Below are 20121 nucleotides of genomic sequence, written 5' to 3'. Positions count from 1 at the left end.
AGAGCTATGTGAAAAACTCTGCATCTATCACTATAGAAAGGTACAATGCTGCTGAATACCCAACAGACTCTAGGCGAGTCTGAGCTGAGACCACTCCAAGGGGAAAATTTAAGTAAGTAACTATAAAGTTGTATAACACTGATTGACATTATTGGTCCCAAAACCCCAAAGTTGAATTCCCATTGGAAAACATGGTTTCTTTCCTTTTATTCTTATGCACACGAACTCTCAGAAGCTGGAAAATACCTATCATCCTTGTGGTGATAGATATGCTATTGATGCTGTTAAAGAAGAGAGACTCTAATATATTTTCATCACAGTGGTTATAATGTCACATTTATTTGCTGGAAGTTGGCAGAAATTATTGTTTTTTTTTTTCCAATAATATGAAATGTTCTTCCCTGAAGAAACTCTTAAGATGACTGACCTGCTGTGCATGCCTTGATTAAGGTCCTTCGCAAAAGAAATACTGCCAAGCAACTGGCCTATCCTGCAACAATAGTATTTAATAGTGTTTATAACCTGACTATTTCAACTAGAACCTGACATGCTGTTAATGCTGCCCAAGAGACCTCACTGTGTTGTGTTCCTCAAGGTTATTGCTTTACAGGGAAATGCAGCAGCAAAGACTTCACCATTTCTGGTGCAATTGGAGAAGAACAGATGATCTTTCATACTAAACTAGAAGAGAACAGATTTGGCACATTACCTGCTAAAAGAGAAAACAACCTTTTTTAAGTGTAAGTATATACATCTATATGTGTAGGAATACAACCTCAGACCAATTTTGAGTTATAAATAAGTTATATTTATTTACAACACAGGAAGAAATGTATTTCAAGATGTAATATGCAAACCAAAATGTGTTTCAAATGCCACTGCAAAATGCCATGTAGCAAATATATTACCTGTTTTTATTTTCTTTTACATGTATTCTTTTAATGATGACAGACTCTAACACTTCATACGACCTCCATGTTTACCAGACTGCACTGACCCCCTGACAGTAAAACCATATAAATATGCTGTGCAAAACACATTCACCAGAAACTAAATGGCATCAATCAGTTATTCCACTGCCAATCAGTTATTCCACTGCAAAGGTTTAGTTTGCATTTTTATTTAATACACTGTAAGCAGTTATGTAGAAACAGCAGCTGTGCAAAAGCATGGGCTAGGCTGGGCCAATTGCCTAAACCTACAAGGTATACCAAAACTCTTCACATGTTCAATACCCAGAAGATGCCATACTGCATAAAGCCTGAAGGAAGAGAACTTGTTACTTTTCTGAGGATCCCCCCAAGTCTCTAACAAGAGAGCACCACAGAGGTGTCTAGACTTTGCAGTGGTCAGTATCCTTCCTAGCCTTTTATACAGCATCTTCCTTACAGCACCAGCCAAAGAACTTCACAGCCAGGCTAACAAGCCCCTTTTATTTTCAGGTACCTAGGGAAAAATGTTTTTGAGACTGATTGTTTTTGTGGATACGAACTGTTACTACTTGAAACTTGATTTTTAATTCTCTATGAAGTGTGAAACTGGTGAAATGCAGTTTTAAGCAGAATATTAGAAGCCACCTACAGGATTAGTAATACTGAAAGACAAAACCAAAATGTTCCCTTTTTTGTTCTGTGTACTACATTCTTTTGTCAGCATTATAGGACAACTCAGTTTCCAAGTCTCAAACTTCTGTTATCTTGTGCCAGCTGCACTGCTCTTTTCAGCGCAAGCCCTTATGGCTTGTTTTCAGTGCCTTAACTCATGTGTGTGTACTTGCCAAAACATCTTTTCCTCACCAGAAAGCCTTACAAGGAGTGGGCCTACAAAACCATTTGTATTTGAAACAGCAGTAGAGTTCTGAAGCTCAATAATTTACCAAGCTTTGAAGAGAGAAAGATCACCTTTGAGGAAACCCACACAGAATCATGGAATAGTTAGGGTTGGAAAGGACCTTAAGATCATCCAGTTCCAACCCCCTTGCCATGGGGAGGGACACCTCACACTAAACCATGTCACCCAAGGCCTTGTCCAACTTGGCCTTGAACACTGCCAGGGATGGAGCATTCACAGCTTCCCTGGGCAACCCATTCCAGTGCCTCACCACCCTTAAAGAATTTCTTCCTTATATCCAACCTAAACTTCCCGTTTTAAGTTTGAACCCATTACCCCTTGTCCTATCACTACAGTCCCTAGTGAAGAGTCCCTCTCCAGCATCCTTGTAGGCCCCCTTCAGATACTGGAAGTCTGCTCTGAGGTCTCCACGCAGCCTTCTCTTCTGAACAGCCCCAACTTTCTCAGCCTGTCTCCATACGGGAGGTGCTCCAGTCCCCTGATCATCCTCGTGGCCTCCTCTGGACTTGTTCACACTTGAGAGTATGAAATCCAGGAGTACATCTTACACTAAATATACCCATGTCTAGCAGGCGTTCAAACCACAGGACCAGATTCTCAGCGTTGGCACAGGTAACAAGAAAGATGAAGACTTATTCTCTTCATGCAGAAATGATCCTCTTGGGAACAGAGCACAATGGCTCCCCCAGATTAATACTACTACAAAAGTGGTACACTGCTGCAGCGAAAGCACTGTGCTTCCATCTAGGCAGTTAAATAGAAGAGCACAAAGCAACAGGGACTCCCCAGAGGGCATAATACAGGCCAGGAATATTTTCTGCTGTCTCTTTTACTGCTTTTTCTTTCTCATCCTCCCTAATTCAATACTTAGATGAGAAAAAGACTATTTAAAATAAACACCTTAACTATATAAATAGCTCTATAAGTGGAATAAGGAGAAAGTCATCAACTGGCATTTTCAGAAACATCATGAAAAGAAGTCAGTTTACAGAAACTAAAGAGCCAAAGTAAAGGCTGAACAAGGGCATAATCATACATTAGAAACAATCAAAACACAGGGAATTGTGTTTTGAATTTATGAACTATAAGCAATCTTTTTCATGAAAATATTTCAAGACTTCCAATCATCTTTTTGGTATCATCTGCAGGGTTGGCAGTCCTCAAAAAGCATGGAAAATAAGGCCATTTTCAAATACTGAGTTGTGAAGGTTATTTATTAACTCTTGAATTATTTCTTTAGTATTTTTAGGTGTATCCATTTTTACCATTTCAGCACTGTCCAGCACAATTACTACTGAAGACTAATAATTATTACCTAGTAAATCCATTCTGCATAAGCTCTCTCTGAAGTTTCTGGTCTTGAGCAGCATATTCCTGAAGCTCAGATTCCACAGCAGGCGGGAGAATATTTGGGATGAACTTGGAAAACAAAGCTGGTGCCATCTGTACCCATTCTGTAAGAAAAGGGGAAGCAACAACAAAACGTGGAAAAGATCTTTTGTGAAAACTTTATTCTTTGACAAATGCAATTTTGCTCCGTTTTAAACACATTTTAGGATCTTGAGTTTAAACAAACAAATACTCCACCCAAAATACCCCAAACTCCACAGAAACCAAGCCTTAAAGCAGAACAAATAATCAGATGTTTACATGTAGATAAAAGATTTACTGTTTGCCATCAACCTCATCACCAAATTGAAATTCAGTTCTTGCTGCATCTCACAGGTCCTGCCGAGTCTCTGCACTCACCTCAATGACAAGTTTGATTATCAACTCATCCAGATAATCAGCTCATTTGTAACACTTTACTCTGCAAGTGTATTCACAGAGCTGAGCCCTCCTTCTAGAAATCACACTAATGTCACCATACAACCCTGCTTCTCCATCCCCCATTTCAAATGAATTAATGCAATTCTTTTCCCGATCTTCCAAGGCTTAGATGAACACTTTTCTAATCTTTATTATGTAATATTAACCTCTACTAGTTCAGCTTCAGGACAGAAATGCGATTTCACTATACCGAACATTGCCTTACAGGAGCAAGACAGTTTACCTTAAAGTTGCTTCAAGGCTGACTATATGAAACACAGAATGAGTCAAGGATGAAAATTGGGTTTCCAGCAACTGCTCTGAGAAAAATAAATACCTCTTGAGTATTTGTGAAGCCAGCCTTCCCAGAGGTTATAGCAGTTACCTTAGACTCCATCTTTACTTGGAAAAAGGGATGCGTTTAAAAGCATTCACTAAGGCATATGACAAGTTTTCACCCAATTCCCACATATGTTTACTTGGTCAATGCCAAACTTCACTCTTCACTCTAACTGGCAAACTTAGAAAATCCTCTTTATTAGTGTACAGGGGGTTTAAACAAAAACCAATGCACTAAACTCCCTCATCACAGAATCATTTAGGTTGGAAAAGACCTTTAAGATCATCAAGTCCAACCATTAACCCAGAACTGCCAAGTACACCACTAAGCCATGTCCTTAAGTGCCACATCTACACATCTTTTAAACACCCCCAGGGATGGTGACTCAACCACTTCCCTGGGCAGCCTGTTCCAGTGCTCCACAAGCCTTTCAGTGAAGAAATTTTTCCTAAATATCCAGTCTTTGGGTTCAGCCATCCAGACAGTTTTACCCAGGGAAGTGCACCCATCCAAACCATGAGGAGGCAGTTTCTGCAGGAGAATGCTGTGGGAAACGGTGTCAAAGGCTTTACTGATATCCAGCTAGACAACATCCACAGCCTTTCTCTCATCCACTAAGCAGGTCACCTTGTCACAGGAGATCAGGTTAGTCAAGCAGGACCTGCCTTTCATAAACCCATGCAGAATGGGTCTGATCACCTGGTTATCCTGTATATGCTGTGTGATGGCCCTTGAGATCATCTGCTCCATGACCTTCCCCGCACTGAGGTCAGGCTGTCAGGCCTGTAGCTCCCCAGGTAAAATGAAAAGCAAAACCAAACCAACAAAACCCCCAAATTTTACAGACATGAAACAGCACTGTTTGTCTGATGAAATAATACAGGAAAAAGGTACCATGTGGAATGTGTTACCTACTAAAGACCTAATGCCACTGAATCATTTAGCCAAGCTAATAAACTGACTTGGAATTCACAATATGAAATACTGTGGTAGAATATTTCATGCCACTGCCAGATCATCATGGGCGAGGTGAAAAGAGTATTTCAAGCTAAATCCAAGTGGGCCAACCAGCAGCCTGAGCACCTGCCCAGGCTCCAGTGTTTTCTGATACAGGCACCACATGCTGGAGTTAGAATTAGAAGACAGTCTTTTCTGGCAGCATCTGAAATCTAACAGCCTGTCAAGTACTTTCTGCCTGAAGAGAAAACAAGAGAAAGCCCATCACCACCAGCCACATCAGCATCACTTTTCCTTTTGCTCTTTACACTGCCTAAGCAGACACTTCCTAGTGCTGCTCTAATACCCCAGCACATCCAACTGACCACATTTTTCTGCTTTACTTCTCCAGTTATCTGCTTGCCAGACCCATAACACATCCAATGGAGCAAGTCCCACAGAATAAGTAGCAAAGTATGGCCTCAGAGAAACTCTTGCCCTGGCTGTTTCAGAATTCATCCTCGAGAACCAGCATCACCAGAGAAAGAACAGCCTTTTACATCAAGAAGTCTATCCTGTGCTCTTTCAGTTGGAATGACATTAAAGTTCCTCATTTTCTCACAGGCTGAGAAGCTTGAGGAGCAGGTAACCAGAGAAAATATGTATTGTTTAAACAATAGCTTAAAGTCAGCCACTTGGGTCCTCCTACCAGCTGTGGAAAGCAGGCAGATTGGAGGAACAATCTTTATACTTAAGTATCTTACAGACATAAGACAACTATTCAAAATCCAATTAGGCACATGGTACCAACTCAAACCAGTATCTGTTGTGTTGTGAAGTACACAACAGTGACCAGCTGAAATGGAAAACTGGGAAATCGCAAGTCCATCACCTGTAAGAAAACCAAACTGAGCTCCTTTCAAAAGAATTATATATACACCCTTCTTTTCTTTGGTACTGAACAGTTCACAAAAATGAAATCAGGGTTGCCTTAAAAATGATGGTACAATGTTACTTTTGCTGTTGTAAAAATAATCCCTGCTTACTGAAAGAGCTTTATCCATGCAATTTGTAAATGGAGGGTCCACTCCATTCCTAGCTTGCATACAAGAACTAGAGCTTTCTGTAAAGCTTTCCCATCCTCATTTCTATTTTTATATCAACTAAAGTATGAGAGACCATTCCTTTTTTACCTGGTCGTAGTGTATACAGGCCTTTCACAATATTTGCCATGGTTGAAGGAGTTATTTGAAAGGGCGTTGACTGAGCTTCCAAAAGTAAAGCTGAAATAAAATTAAGATAATTAGCAGGGTTTCTAAGAAACAGATACAGGCTCTTACATATACATTTTTATATCAAAGACAAACAGCAGTTGTGCTTTGTTATGTGAAGTCCTCACAAAGGAAACAGGTATATGACTGATAATGCTCAAAAGTAATACAACATCACCTTTAACAAACTTATTCTGCTCAAATTATATGTGATGAAAATGGGACATAACTTGTTTTTCATCCATTTTCAGACAGGCAGCAGGAGTCATGAGGAAAAACCAAGCAAGTGATGGCTCTTAAGTATTGAGATGCAGAACTCAAGTAAACAATTTATTTTTAGAAGCACTCTCATACTGTGTGCCAAACACCTGGAGAGCCACAAATCCTTGCTTTACAGTACTTTGAATCTTGTACAGAAAACTAAGGACGGCTGGAAGTCTATAAATGAAGTACAAATAGTGTAAAAAAATATGTAAAAATCAAATAAGAAAAGTGGTTTTTTTAAACACAAGTGAATATTTTTATTTCATTCTTGGTATCTTCTGTAGTAAACATCACAATAATTGCATTTTCATCTTGTGGAAAAACCTGGCAATAGCACATTCACCATTTATATTACAATATACAGGCCTTTACCCTGTCTTGTAATTTATAAGGCTTAAAAGGTTTAAACTTATATCTGAATTACAGAAACACCCAGGAGAAAGAAAAGAAATAAGTAAGGTTTAAACCAAGTGCTGCCTCTCAGCTCTTACTCCTCTATGAAGGAGTTAAGCAACAAATACACCTTTCTGTACCCATTAGATAGAGGAGAAATGACTCTTACTAGTCTACCTAAAGGGCATCTCTCTGTGCTTATATTGTACAGACTCTGCTTTTTAAGCTTCAGAGCATCTCCAGATCTAGCTGCAGCACCTGCCACTATAGTACCATAAAATGGAAAACAGTGTCAGAAAGAGCAGCACATGCTACTGAAGATTTAAGTGGCTCACGTAATAGGGAGATTAAGGAACAAAGTACTTTTTCTACTCCCCAAGTAATCAAAGTTGTTATATTTAACTGTTGCAGATGAATTTATTTTACAAAGAACCATCTTACAAGCACTTGCTCATTTCAGCTGAAGCCTTGAGGGGGCAAGAACCTGTGATTGGTTTTGTAATGACTTATTTACAGCCTATTTCGTAAAGACATTTTTCAAACAGCCTCTAGGCAACCAAGAAAGCTGCAAATCATAGAATTAGAAAGGAGATAACGCTTTATAAGGAAGCTAGGCAACAGTAACAGACAATCCAAAGAACGCGTGGGTATATATGTATATTTAACTAGACTGTAGCTACTTTAGCCTAAGCTTCACCAACAGATTTGCACTGTCCAGAGAACTGCAAATTTGTTCTTCAGATACAGACATCAAATTATATCCCTAAAATATGTATAACCAATTATTTAAAACAAAATAAGCCTAGGAATTAACAATAACATCGAAAGCACAAAGTCCAGAGATAGAAGTACTTGAACATTTAGTAAGAAAATTAAAGTAGCACAGCTTCTTGAATTTAATCCTCACAAACAGAAAACTGTGCTCTCACTAGTGCCCAAGATATAACTAGCAAGAGCAATCAAAAAATATTTCAGAAGCTACTTTATGTGACTTTATATATAAAGGACATATTGTGGGAGAAAATGATGCTGCTGAGAGTTTTCTTCCCTTCCAGGTAATGGAAACCCCCACCAGTGGTCCCTTAACATGATCAAGGTGTTGACCAACTGCATTATCTGTAGAAGCAATAGTTTAAGAGGACAGTCCACATCTTGAGTATAGTTTACCATTACAAACATGTAATAGTACTTGTCACTTTTGTTAAGGTATTATTCACTAATGAAGCTCGTTTCAGTTGTGAACCTTTGAGGTCATGTGAACAGATACATTTACAATATGAAGCATGCATAATAAGCAGCCACTTGTTTCTGTTCCAGATTATTGGTCACACTACCTGTCATTAGAAAGGGATTTCATGATTAAAATCAGTGGAAGAATTCACCTGGAGATCACCACATGCTACAACACAAATTGAAGTCACTCTCTGATTACAGCCAAATACAAGCACGATGGCATTATATTCAACAACACTATAACAAAGTAATGGCATACACTTCCTGTTTCTCAATAAAGAAAAGTGAAAGAATATACTATTCATTAAAACATAATCCAGCCTACACTTTCTCCAAAAGCTAGATATCAATACCTGATATAAATAGCACTTCTGCAGGATATGTCTTTTCAGAATGATTTCCATAAGAATGAGCAAGACTCCTCTCTTTGGATAGATCCAAAAAATCTCAGTTCAGGTTTATAGACAAAGATGTAAGTAGATGGAAGACGTAAAACTTTGCCTTCAGTTTTGCAACGAAACCTACCTAAAGGTTCGTCAATCCTGGATAACTTCTTAAGTGAGGGTCACTTAAAACAAACAACTGTGGCAGATACGCTGAAGTTATCCCTGTTGTTATTTTACAGTCTCACAAAAGACCTCCACATATTAAGGCTTTGGCTCTTGTTTTATTAGAATAATTAAGACAAAACAGAAGGTGCACCGACTCCTCCCTGCTCTCAGAAGCTCCAATAAAACTAAACCTCAGATGACCGATAGCTGTACTGACGCTATGATACTATCTGACCGCCTCCCCAGTGCTTGTAAACTAATATTGCATTTTACAGACCAAGTAACCAATATGCTAAGAAGTTAATTAACCTGAAAACAGTCTTGAAAACAACTCATGGCAGAATCAAAGAAAAGCGTGGCTTCCCAAGATGGAATGTTTTAATTCAGAAACACACAAGATGCTCTGAAATACTGTTGAGCCAAGGTAAGACGATACCTAGAACTACCTCAGGATTTTTTTGGCGTTATGGGGGATGAACTATATTGGTGTAAGTGAGGTATGAACCTGCAGCACTTCAGGTCCTCCACAGTAACTGAGTTACTCCATTATTACACAGGAACACTGGAGAAGCTTGTCCCTCAATGAAGGTTTAAGCTACTTCCTAATTACAGTGGGGTACTTGGGGCAAGATTTGTGATCCCAGTAATTCCAGGAATAGCAGATGACATCTCAAGTTCAAAATCACTAGTTCATAACTCAAGGTTCACTTGAAGAAATTAAGAGTTAACTATCCTAAAAATCCTTTTCTATCCTTCAGCATTCCTTTAAGATAGATTTATTTTGCTTGGCAGACAACTGAAACTTTTGCATGTTAGCACACAAGATTTTTTCCTCCCTTTCCAGTAATTTAATAGAACTTAAAACCAAGATATTTTAACAAATTATACATAAGTATGGCTTAGGCAGATGTGTTCAAAGTTGTAATTATTCAGGGATGCACTTAAAGGGTACTCCCATTAAAAGCAACTCCAACAGCTTCCACAACTAAGGCATTAGTCAGCTGCTGCTCTCCAGTCTTCAGCTGAAGCAGAACTGATTGCTTGATGAAGCTGCACAGTAGAATGAATGTATTCTGGATTTCTTTATCCCATTGTACAAACTGTGATCTTTAGTACTTAATTCCAGTATGCAATACTTATTTTGCAGAACAACTTTAACATTTCCACAGAATTTAAATCTTTACACAACCATGAGTAAGATATATCTGAGCTTTCCAGTACCTAAAGGGGCCGACAAGAAAGCTGGAAAAGGATGCTTTACAAGGGCAGGTATGGACAGGACAAGGGGGAATGGCTTTAACCTGTCAGAAGGGAGACTTAGAATAGATATTAGGAAGAAATTCTTCTCTGAGGGTGCTGAGGCGCTGGCACAGGGTGCCCAGAGAAGCTGTGGCTGCCCCATCCCTGGCAGTGTTCAAAGCCAGGTTGGACACAGGGGCTTGGAGCAATCTGCTCTAGTGGAAGGTGTCCCAGATGAGTTTTAAAGCCCCTTAAAGTCCCTTCCAACACAAACCATTCTAGGATTCTATGACATACAGTAGTAAAGATGAAACTGTCCCAAGTGCACAGCCAGTACAAACCCGAACAGCCCAGGCTCACCTGGCAGTTCTGCCCTTTAGGAATATCATCAGCTCACACACATTCAAATCTATAGTTTAATAAATTACCTTTCTCTCGACCAAACTGCATAAGGTCCGTCTGACCGCACCTTGAACATAGTTCCTGTATCCCAACCTTTACTGCCAAATCCAGCCTGTGCAAAGCACTTGATTAAAAGCCACATGCCAATAGCTAATAGGAAGGGAACCACTATGGCTGGCATCAAAACGCAGCTGTAGTTTTGTTGCTGTTCTGGGTTGAGGTTTTAGGGGAGGCTGGCTGGGTTTGTTCTGGGCTTATTTTGGGGGGGGGTGTCATTCTTTGGAGTTTTGGATTTGTTGTTTTATTATTTATCTGCTGCCTATTTTATTATTAGAAGGACTGATCCCTTTTCATTACTTTGACTGAGATACAATTTGCACATGTTAACTTCAACAGCCTTTTACATGAAAGGCAAACTTTCCTCCGGCTTAACCCTCACATTTGCAGTAACAAACTGCTCACGATTCCGCATTTTTCTTTTCCTCTAAGTACAACTAAAAAAGGATTTTTAGCACCTGAAGTTCTTCAAAAGTTTGGAATGAATTAAAATGTGGATTAGAAGAAAAAAAAAAAGACCTAAACATTGTATTTATTACTAAGCATTTGCCAGTAGGCATTTCATAGAGCCACAGATTATGTTTAAAATATTCATTGCATGGGCCAAAAGCTTTATTAAGTATTTAAAGAAAATGCTACAAAATAAAAATTCCAAAGTTTTCATCACATGGAAAATATCCAGTGTTGTTAGAAGAATAAATATGAAAAGCAAAGCTATAAATGCAGACATATATACTTTGGGATTTCTATAATTGGAAAATAAGGTGATATTTTTCTGTTTGCAATTTTTTGTTAAGGCTTATTGAAATGGGAACATTATTCCTAGGTTTTTACCAAGGAACCAGATTAAACATGACAGTCATTACTTCAGACTGTATTTTCCAATGAGAAAATGCCTTTACTCCAAAGGTGCTGCAACTTAATCAATATGAAACAAGATAAAACAAGAGATGCAACTTCGGCTTTTTAAAATAGCCTAGTTCTTGGGTGAAAAGTTTAGTTCAGTGATAAAATTGTGTGTAGATAATCATAGAGTCACAGAATAGTTAGGGTTGGAAAGGACCTTAAGATCATCCAGTTCCAACCCCCTGCCATGTGCAGAGACATCTCACACTAAACCACGTCACCCAAGGTTCTGGCCAAGCCGGTCTTGAACACTGCCAGGGATGGAGCATTCACAGCTTCCTTGGGCAAGTGTTATTTAAAGAATTTGAGCATATTCTATTAAACTTAGTAACAATACCTACTGTTTCCAATATGGTTACAATATGATTACTCAGTGCTTAGCTGACAAATTACAACCAGCACTTCAGTATGAGTGATATCACCCTGGTCAGCTTGCCATTCTTGATTACTCCATCAGGTCTGCTGAGCACAGACAATTTAAGAGATGAATAGCTGCACAAGGTGTATCCTACATAGCCCTTGAGACTGTGGGGGGAACTGCTGAGGTCTAAGAATAGACTGACATTAATGTGACAATTCAGTGTTTCAAAGGAAGAGGAATGGTCAGTGCAGCATCCCAGCTGAGTCCCCATATGCTGGGAAAGGACTGGAACATGCTGCACTTAATTTTCACTATCACTTATCTGTGTCTACCAGTATTTGGAAGGAAGATGGGAAGGAAGGAAAGGAAGGAAAACATGTTTTAGGGTTAAAACTGGGAACCTGAAGTGGAGGCAATAACATTAACCTATTTGCCTACATAGAATAAGCCAAAAATTAAACACAATCCTGTAGATACATAAAAATCTTTCATATGTAATTTTAACAAAGAATTCTACAATAAATGCATCCCTTCCCTACATCTAAAAAGGGACCCTTTATGCTACAAAACCCTCTTTCTCCCCTTCCCCAAACATTTAATGTCTCAAGCTGGTAACTCAATGGCTTTATAGCTGTGGAAAAAGAGTAAAATAGCTTTTTGTTGTAGAGAAATTCTAACAGAAGTCACCCCCGTTTAGTCTGGTACAAATACACTGGAATCAATCAGAATTTCCTAGTGCTCTGCTACCTTGCTTCATTTCTAAGGCCCTCAGGAAGCAATCTTCTAACATCATTTTACCTATCCAGACACATAGGCTGATTCTAAAGACAGAGAGCAAGGCATTGCATGTGAGAGAGCAAGTAATTCTGCCTTTTAAACTATTGTATTGTTTTAAAAGAAATTGATGGTTTTCTTTCTCTGTATCATTCTTAGAAGCAAGAAACACCTTTATGAAGGTAAAGGAAGGTTATGCAGTTTTTCCCCATACTGATTTTGCACACTTGAAGGAAGAAAAGCAAGCAAAGCAGTGTCTAGGGGCTGAGTAACACCCCATGTATTACAGAAGGAAAGAGCCTCAGCAATCAAATGGGACTTTTTGATTAACAACATACGACTTCTGCCATCACAGCAGTCACTCTGCGTCTCAAAGAAAAAAGGAATGGTGATTTCAAATGCTTAAGGGTAGATTCTCTATTAATGCTTTAGTTCAGATTTGAAATGTGCTTTTGAAGCAAATTCACTGATCATCCCCATTTACAGCTCCTTGGTTTGTATGGCAGAGCTGCCTTGGAGCACATTAACTTCATTCCTTTTGGGCAAGATTAAACCAGATGTGCTCAAACTCCTAACTGGCATTCTGTCCACAGGACCAGACATTAGCAAGCGTGAAATAAAACTCTCCCAAACACATGTAAAGGTGAATACTGGGTCCTCAACAACACACAGGTGTTTTGTCCTGTGTTCCCTTTACACCACACCAGTTATTAACGTAGATATAACCTAAACCATGCAAGGAAACCTTCAGCTCTTCCTACAGGACAAATACCTTCCAAGATACAAACCCATGGTCACCAAACTTCAGCTGCACCAAAGCTATAATAATGCTCTATGCATTTTTGTCAAGACCAAGACACAGGGATACACTGACTTTGGATCCAACACAGTACAGCTATTAAAGAACAAGTTCATTTATGAAGCTAACTGCTATTTCTTCATGAACCATAAGCATTGGATCAATAAGGTAGAAAGAAGCACAAAGAACAACTTCTTGAATGTAAATCCAGAAGAGCAGCACACAGAAAGGGTAAGGGCAATGCCTTCTTTAGGCAGCTGAAAAAGAATGAGTGTTTTCTGCCTTGGCATGGGATTTTCTCTGCAGTTTGTGCATCAGGGCAGTAACAGGTTGCTTCTCACACACAGATTTGAGATAGATGTCAAAATAGAGGGGAGGAAAAAGAAGCAGCAGCTCAAGCAGGGAAAAAGTCAATCCAATCCATTCTTTTCTTGTCTATCTCTGCCAAAGGGTGAGGCATAGCAAGTGAATAAAAAAAACCCAACACATCAAAAGAAACCCTGTGTTCCTTATTGTAGCTGCACAATCAGGCCGTGAACCTGGCATCAATCACAGCCTTTTGCACTGCTGCTCTTCTGGGGTAGTCACGAGAGCTAGATCAGGAATTTATTGACAGTAGGCACTATGTCACAGCAGTACAGAGCCAAAGTGATGAGGGTCGCTTGCTCCACTGACATCAACTGGTTTCTGGAGGTCAACACAGCAAAACACATCACCTAAATATGTAGCTCTCCTGCTTACCCACTGCACAAGCAACAGGAAACATGCTGCCTGGTACATCTAACAACTCCAACAGCTAGGACTAGATTCATTCTCTATAATTTTGTATTAGATTTGTACCTGCTGCAAGCAACAAGGACAGCTGGACAATTTCATCCTTAGGAAGCTGTTAGCAGCCTTTTCCAGCTTTCAAGTTAACTCTTCTGGTCCTTTTCAGAAAGCACTGACACAGTGGAAATTCCTCTCCTGACATCTGCCTTACATAAGAATCTTCAGAGAAAAGTTTTCCCTAGTAAGCTATTAGAAACTGCTTATGTAAGGAAACAGACTGCGAGTCCTCCTTCTCCTCCAGGGTTTTTACAATGAAATTTTTCTTGGAAAACCATGAGAATTGGTATTTTTGGTGAATGTAACACAAGGGATTCTACATGGCTCAATGTCTGGCTGGAGACCAGTAACGAGTGGTGTCCCTCAGGGATTGGTGTTGGGACCGGTCTTGTTCAACATCTTCGTCGCTGACATGGACAGTGGGATTGAGTGTGCCCTCAGCAAGTTTGCCGATGACACCAAGCTGTGTGGTTCGGTTGATACCCTGGAGGGAAGGAATGCCATCCAGAGGGACCTTGACACGCTTGTGAGGTGGGCTGATGCCAACCTCATGAAGTTTAACCATGCCAAGTGCAAGGTCCTACACCTGGGTCGGAGCAATCCCAGGCACAGCTACAGGTTGGGCAGAGAAGAGATTCAGAGCAGCCCAAGGAGAAGGACTTGGGGGTGTTGGCTGATGAGAAAATGAACATGAGCCGGCTTCAGTGTGCGCTCGCAGCCCAGAAAGCAACCGTATCCTGGGCTGCATTAAAAGGAGCGTGACCAGCAGGTCAAAGGAGGTGATCCTGCCCCTCTACTCTGCTCTTGTGAGACCTCACCTGGAGTACTGTGTGCAGTTCTGGCGTCCTCAACATAAAAAGGACATGGAACTGTTGGAACAAGTCCAGAGGAGGCCACGAGGATGATCAGGGGACTGGAGCACCTCCTGTATGAAGACAGGCTGAGGAAGTTGGGGCTGTTCAGCCTGGAGAAGAGAAGGCTGTGTGGAGACCTCAGAGCAGACTTCCAGTATCTGAAGGGGGCCTATAGGGATGCTGGGGAGGGACTCTTCATTAGGGACTGTAGTGATAGGACAAGGGGTAATGGGTTAAAACTTAAACAGGGGAAGTTTAGGTTGGATATAAGGAAGAAATTCTTTACTGTGAGTGTGGTGAGGCATTGGAATGGGTTGCCCAGGGAGGTTGTGAATGCTCCATCCCTGGTGGTGTTCAAGACCAGGTTGGCCAGAGCCTTGGGTGGCATGGTTTAGTGTGAGGTGTCCCTGCCCATGGCAGGGGGGCTGGAACTGGATGATCTTAAGGTCCTTTCCAACCCTAACTATTCTATGAATGTAAAGAATACATTTTTACGCTGGGTTTTAGCTCTGAACTCACACAAGCACTGACACAGAAAACTACACTCAATAGCTGCCTACAGTCTATTAAGAATCTACAGACAGATAACCAACTGCTCCATATGCTCGGGTTTCAGTAGGTGATTCTGTACTTATCTTGATACACATCATAAACAAAAATCTGAGACATTCAGAAGCTGAAAGCTAATGCTTTAATCCTCAGTGATCATTCTGCCTACACTTCATATTTTCAAGCCCATACTCCAGTTTTGTATTAGTAAGTTTCAGGGAATTTCCTCATTCACAGGCCATGTTCTCACCATGGATCCTGATAACAATGTTCAGACTCATGAAGTCTTGGTCCCTCTTTATTGCACAGTGTTTTCACCATGGCCCAAAAGATTTCCTTTCCTCTGGGGAAAAGGGACCTGTTTTATGATCTCTTCCTGACACAGCAGATCAAAGATGGGAACACAGGAAACTCGGGTCTAGCCTACCAGAAAAGACAGTGGCTGCATAAGAAGAAAAAACCCCAGGTATCTCTGAATTTTCCTGCTTATAAATCATCTCATGCAGGACTCCAGCAGGAACAAAGATAACATTCTCCACCACCCCTTCCCTAGTGACAAGTGGGTATTATCTGTACCTTCCCCCCATCCCATTTCTGAACCTTCTTGTAAATAAGATGCTGTATCTTTCCTTCTTACATTCAGTTAAGTAATTCTGCACACAGCAACTTCTCCCAAGCCATGTAATACCGCAGCCTTATCTGCAAGAGCCAGCTTTGGCTTTGTAAGGAAAATAACCAGGTTATATTCACTTAGTTCAAATGTATCCACTTTAATTTGAAGAGCACTGACTCAATAAGTATGTGTGAATGTAAAAGTGTTTCACAAACACAACTGTGTATATGGATCTGTGTATTATTTCTTTTTATGTATTAACTGCTTATAAGCGCTCTAGATAAAAGAGCATTGTGGTGGTTTTATTAATAAACATTTCCTCTATCAAATAAATGGAACCAAATCGGTGTTTATGCAGGCAAAATTTGTTCAAGTAAAGCTCACTTAAGCGCTATTTCTTCTGTAGGTAATGAATTCGCACCTCAATCACTCTATTTCTGCAACTAAGTGCTCAGATAAGTGCTCCCACCACAGAGACCATTTTACCAGGAGTTCATTTTGCATCTTCCTGCCTTCAACCACACAGCACGGGGACTTGGGCCGTCTCAACGAGTGGGAGCTTGAGCAAGATCAAACACTAAGGAAGAGATCTGTGCTGCACTGCTACTCCGACTTAATTTATCCCCGTCTTTTGAAGTAGAGCAGGAACATTTTCTCTGAGCAAAAGAACCTGGAATGTACTTACTGTCCTTCCTGAACGCAACTTCAAATACAAATGCCAGCTTGCAGGCTCTGACAGAAAGACAAGATACTACAAACAAACCTCCCTTTGTACAAAAAACATAGCAACAAATTTCAAGAGTAAAAGCAGATGCTATTCTTGTTCTCTGAGTCTAGCCCACAAACAGATTAAACCTATTTTGTTGCTTGCTTTTCAAAATAGAGGCAAGGCATGCTGCTTCTCACTCAAGTGGCAGCTGCGCCATCTATGAAACAGCCCCTGGATTCCATTTCTCTATATAGATCACAATTTCAATGACTTTCATTTCCTAAGCATACCCACTCTAAACCTTATTTCCCCCCCTCCCCATAATACAAAAATCTCTTTTCTGTTGAACTAAGTCTACATAGAATGTCAGGAAACAGCCCCACATACTGACAATGTGGCAGTAATTAACAAACACTGACTTACATGCTATTTTCACATAGGCCTTACACTTCCAAAGATTAAGGTAATATCCTTTTCTATTATGGCCTGAATTACAGCAAGCTAGAAAGAACAGCCAAGAATGGCAGAAAACAAGACAAGTTTTTCAGCACCTTTATAGGACAATAATAACAGAAAGGGACCATGTGCTACGTGTCCTTAATAATTTCCCAGGGAACTGATAGCAAGCTTAGAATTTTCTTTATGAATACTTTAACTCAATTTAAAAACCCCATTATCCAAGACTTAAGCAAGTCAGGTCACGGTCAGGAGTTTATACACACCCATATATATCACCTTACTTACTCCTAAGATAAAAACCTAAATAACTCAGTTTTAATAAGCTGATGGTAAGACTGAAATGAAACCCAAGTAAATTGCTCATTAAATAACAGACTCCATACACAGCAACCCCACTGATGAGAGCTCACTTTAATTTTCCAATTATTTTACTTCTGCAATTACAACAGAGCTGGAGAGAAGTATTTCAGATTTCATGCATACACAACCACAGGTATTTCCTTTCAATAGTTCCACCTATAATTACTATTTGATTCTCATACTTAGGTTCTAAAGATGTGACCAGCATGACCTTTCCTTTGTTACTGAAAAAACCCAAATCACATTAATGTTTTTATTGCCTGAAAAACGCATATACTTAGAATTAAATGTACTTAATTTTAAGGCAGTATCAGCTGAGTTTTCCATGATCTTGTTGCAGCAATAATATTCCCAGATTTCACCATACTCTTTGTCACACAATAAAACATCAGGCCCATGGGTGGGCATTCCTCATTGCCCTGCTACTTCCAAAGTAACCTGATCTGCTACATGGCTAACAGCTCTTCTTAGAGCTATTTTTCCAAATAAGAGCAACAAGATAGCATCAGAGTTGATCATCTTGCATCATTCTAGGTTACCAGGCTCCTTGACCGGAGGGTAGGTACCTTGTTCACCCACCCTTCTCCAAGAAGGCCAAAACACAGTGACCCTAAGAAGCTTAACAAAGCTCCTCTCCCCCAGCTCTTTACTGGAGAGAGAAGGGCACTGATACCCAAGTAAAGACAAAAGAAGGAATATACTTCACTAATCTCCCACCCTTTGGTCTCCATTTGGCATACAGATAAGTGCTTCAGAGCAAAGAGGAGGGGACCAGCTAGATGAAAACAGAAACACTGCAGCAGGGGTGGGTTACAAAGGGGAGTACAGTAGGCTAGGTACTGAACTCAGCCCAGGACACAGGAACTATCCAGCTGCAGAAAGCATCTACAATTGCAATTCTCTCAGCCCTGTTGGTCAACTGCTCACCACTTTCTGAACTCCATGCATGATTATCTCCACCTTTGCTAACTGCCTTTTCAAGGGACTAACCAGGCCACTACCTAGGCACCTAAGCTCACACAACCACACACTGATGGTAGAGCAGGTTGTAGGCAAACTCAGCGGTTCACCACAGGGGTTACCCACAGGAGCACTTAACGGGAAGTTTTATCACTTGAAACATATTCTATTTGCATTAACCCATCAGCTTCACAGAGAAAGTGCTGCCAGCAGTATGCACTTCACTAACTGGCAGGGAGTACTCAAGTACATCATGACAGTAACGCCAGTGGTGTCATAATTCTCTGACCACATCACATTCTTAATGATACCTGTCAATATTTTGATGCTGAAATTAAAGAGGAACAGCATAAGCAACAGCACAATAAAACATTTGTTGTCATCATCAGAAATCCTAAGGGAAAATGCAGATTTGCTCCCCCCAGATACCCAACAAAACCCTGACTTCATACAAGGTCATATTCTCTGAAAAAGCAGGCCACATTTTTTCACATGGATGACTTAAAAGGGAATTTGTATTTAAGTTCACTAACCATTCGCCATTTTCCCCCTATTTGCTGTAGATTTCTGCAATATCTGAAAGCACTGTGGTTTTCCAAACTCCCACTGTAAGAAAAATTCAATAGGTTTACTTACGCATTAGGTTGTAAATGTGCTTTTCTGCAACATGTTCCGTAAACAGCTTTATAAGGTCATCTTTTAAGTCTCTGTTAAGCTTGGTTTCTATGTAAAATTTATTCTGGAAAATAAGACAGAAGTTTCCAAGTTTGTTTTTCATAACAGCAAATAAAATACACTTACTTATCCAGAAATAAAAATAGAATTTAAAGCTGTAGAATATTTGACCTGTAAAGCACTTCCTCAGTGACTGTATTCATACTAAATAGATCATTCCTATACAATAAAAACACCCCCAGGTATTTAAAATTAAGAATGCAAGTGGTACTACTGGTAACAAACCTACTTATAGACAGGGATGCCTCTGTGTGTCGTTTCCCCCCCCCCCCCATCTACACATGTATCTCCATACTGATCCAGACTGGCGAGTTTGTAGGAAAAAACACTTCATTTTAGAACTTCAGAAATGCTCTAACTCCAAAATAGGGTTGGACATAATGTTTGCAACAAAACAAAGCATTTTTACCAGTGTCTAAAGGCAACTAAGCCATTAAAATAGGTATGTTACAATAACAAATCACCAGTACAACTATCCACTTCTGTCTGGTTCATTGCTAATCCCAGAGGATAGCTGGTTAGAATTACTAAACTGTGGTATAAGTGATATATATAAATCTGTACAAAACTGAACTACATTGGAATGTTTAGGATTCAATTACCTCAACCCACTCAGCATTAATAATAAATTCACCTTTCAACCTTCGAAGGAAATTCTATTCTGGAGTTCCTTGAGGACCTCTACACCTAATGTACTATTTAGTGTTATTCCTCGGTTCCCAGCCTGCAATTAATAGTAAGATTTCTTGTCTGTTATTTTATTCATAGGTGGGTTTGAAATGCTGGGAAAAATAATTGTTTCAAGATAAATCTCCTATTGTCACAACATTAACATGGAAGTAGTACAACTGAATTCATCTGGACACCA

General features: G+C 39.9%; 1 protein-coding gene across 3 annotated transcripts in view; it reads right to left on the bottom strand.

Annotated features, from left to right (window-relative positions):
• The window catches only part of CACUL1 (CDK2 associated cullin domain 1), a 51622-nt gene that overhangs the window by 4023 nt on the left and 27478 nt on the right, over positions 1 to 20121 (bottom strand). For 2 of the 3 annotated variants that reach the window (XM_061458634.1, XM_061458632.1), the window contains 3 exons: positions 19155 to 19257; positions 6130 to 6219; positions 3167 to 3305 (listed from right to left, as the gene is read on the bottom strand). In XM_061458634.1, coding sequence (XP_061314618.1) covers positions 3167 to 3305; positions 6130 to 6219; positions 19155 to 19257 — 332 coding nt within the window. The remainder of the gene's footprint in view (positions 1 to 3166; positions 3306 to 6129; positions 6220 to 19154; positions 19258 to 20121) is intronic. The other variant, XM_061458633.1, reaches the window with a different exon arrangement.

This window comes from Pezoporus flaviventris, unplaced genomic scaffold, assembly GCF_033815535.1.
Source record: "Pezoporus flaviventris isolate CSIRO_AGI_PZ_B2104156 unplaced genomic scaffold, CSIRO_AGI_Pfla_v1 ptg000029l, whole genome shotgun sequence".
Taxonomy (NCBI): domain Eukaryota; kingdom Metazoa; phylum Chordata; class Aves; order Psittaciformes; family Psittacidae; genus Pezoporus; species Pezoporus flaviventris.
The sequence above is the reverse complement of the archived record's forward strand: the minus strand, read 5'-3'. Positions and strand labels throughout refer to the sequence as shown.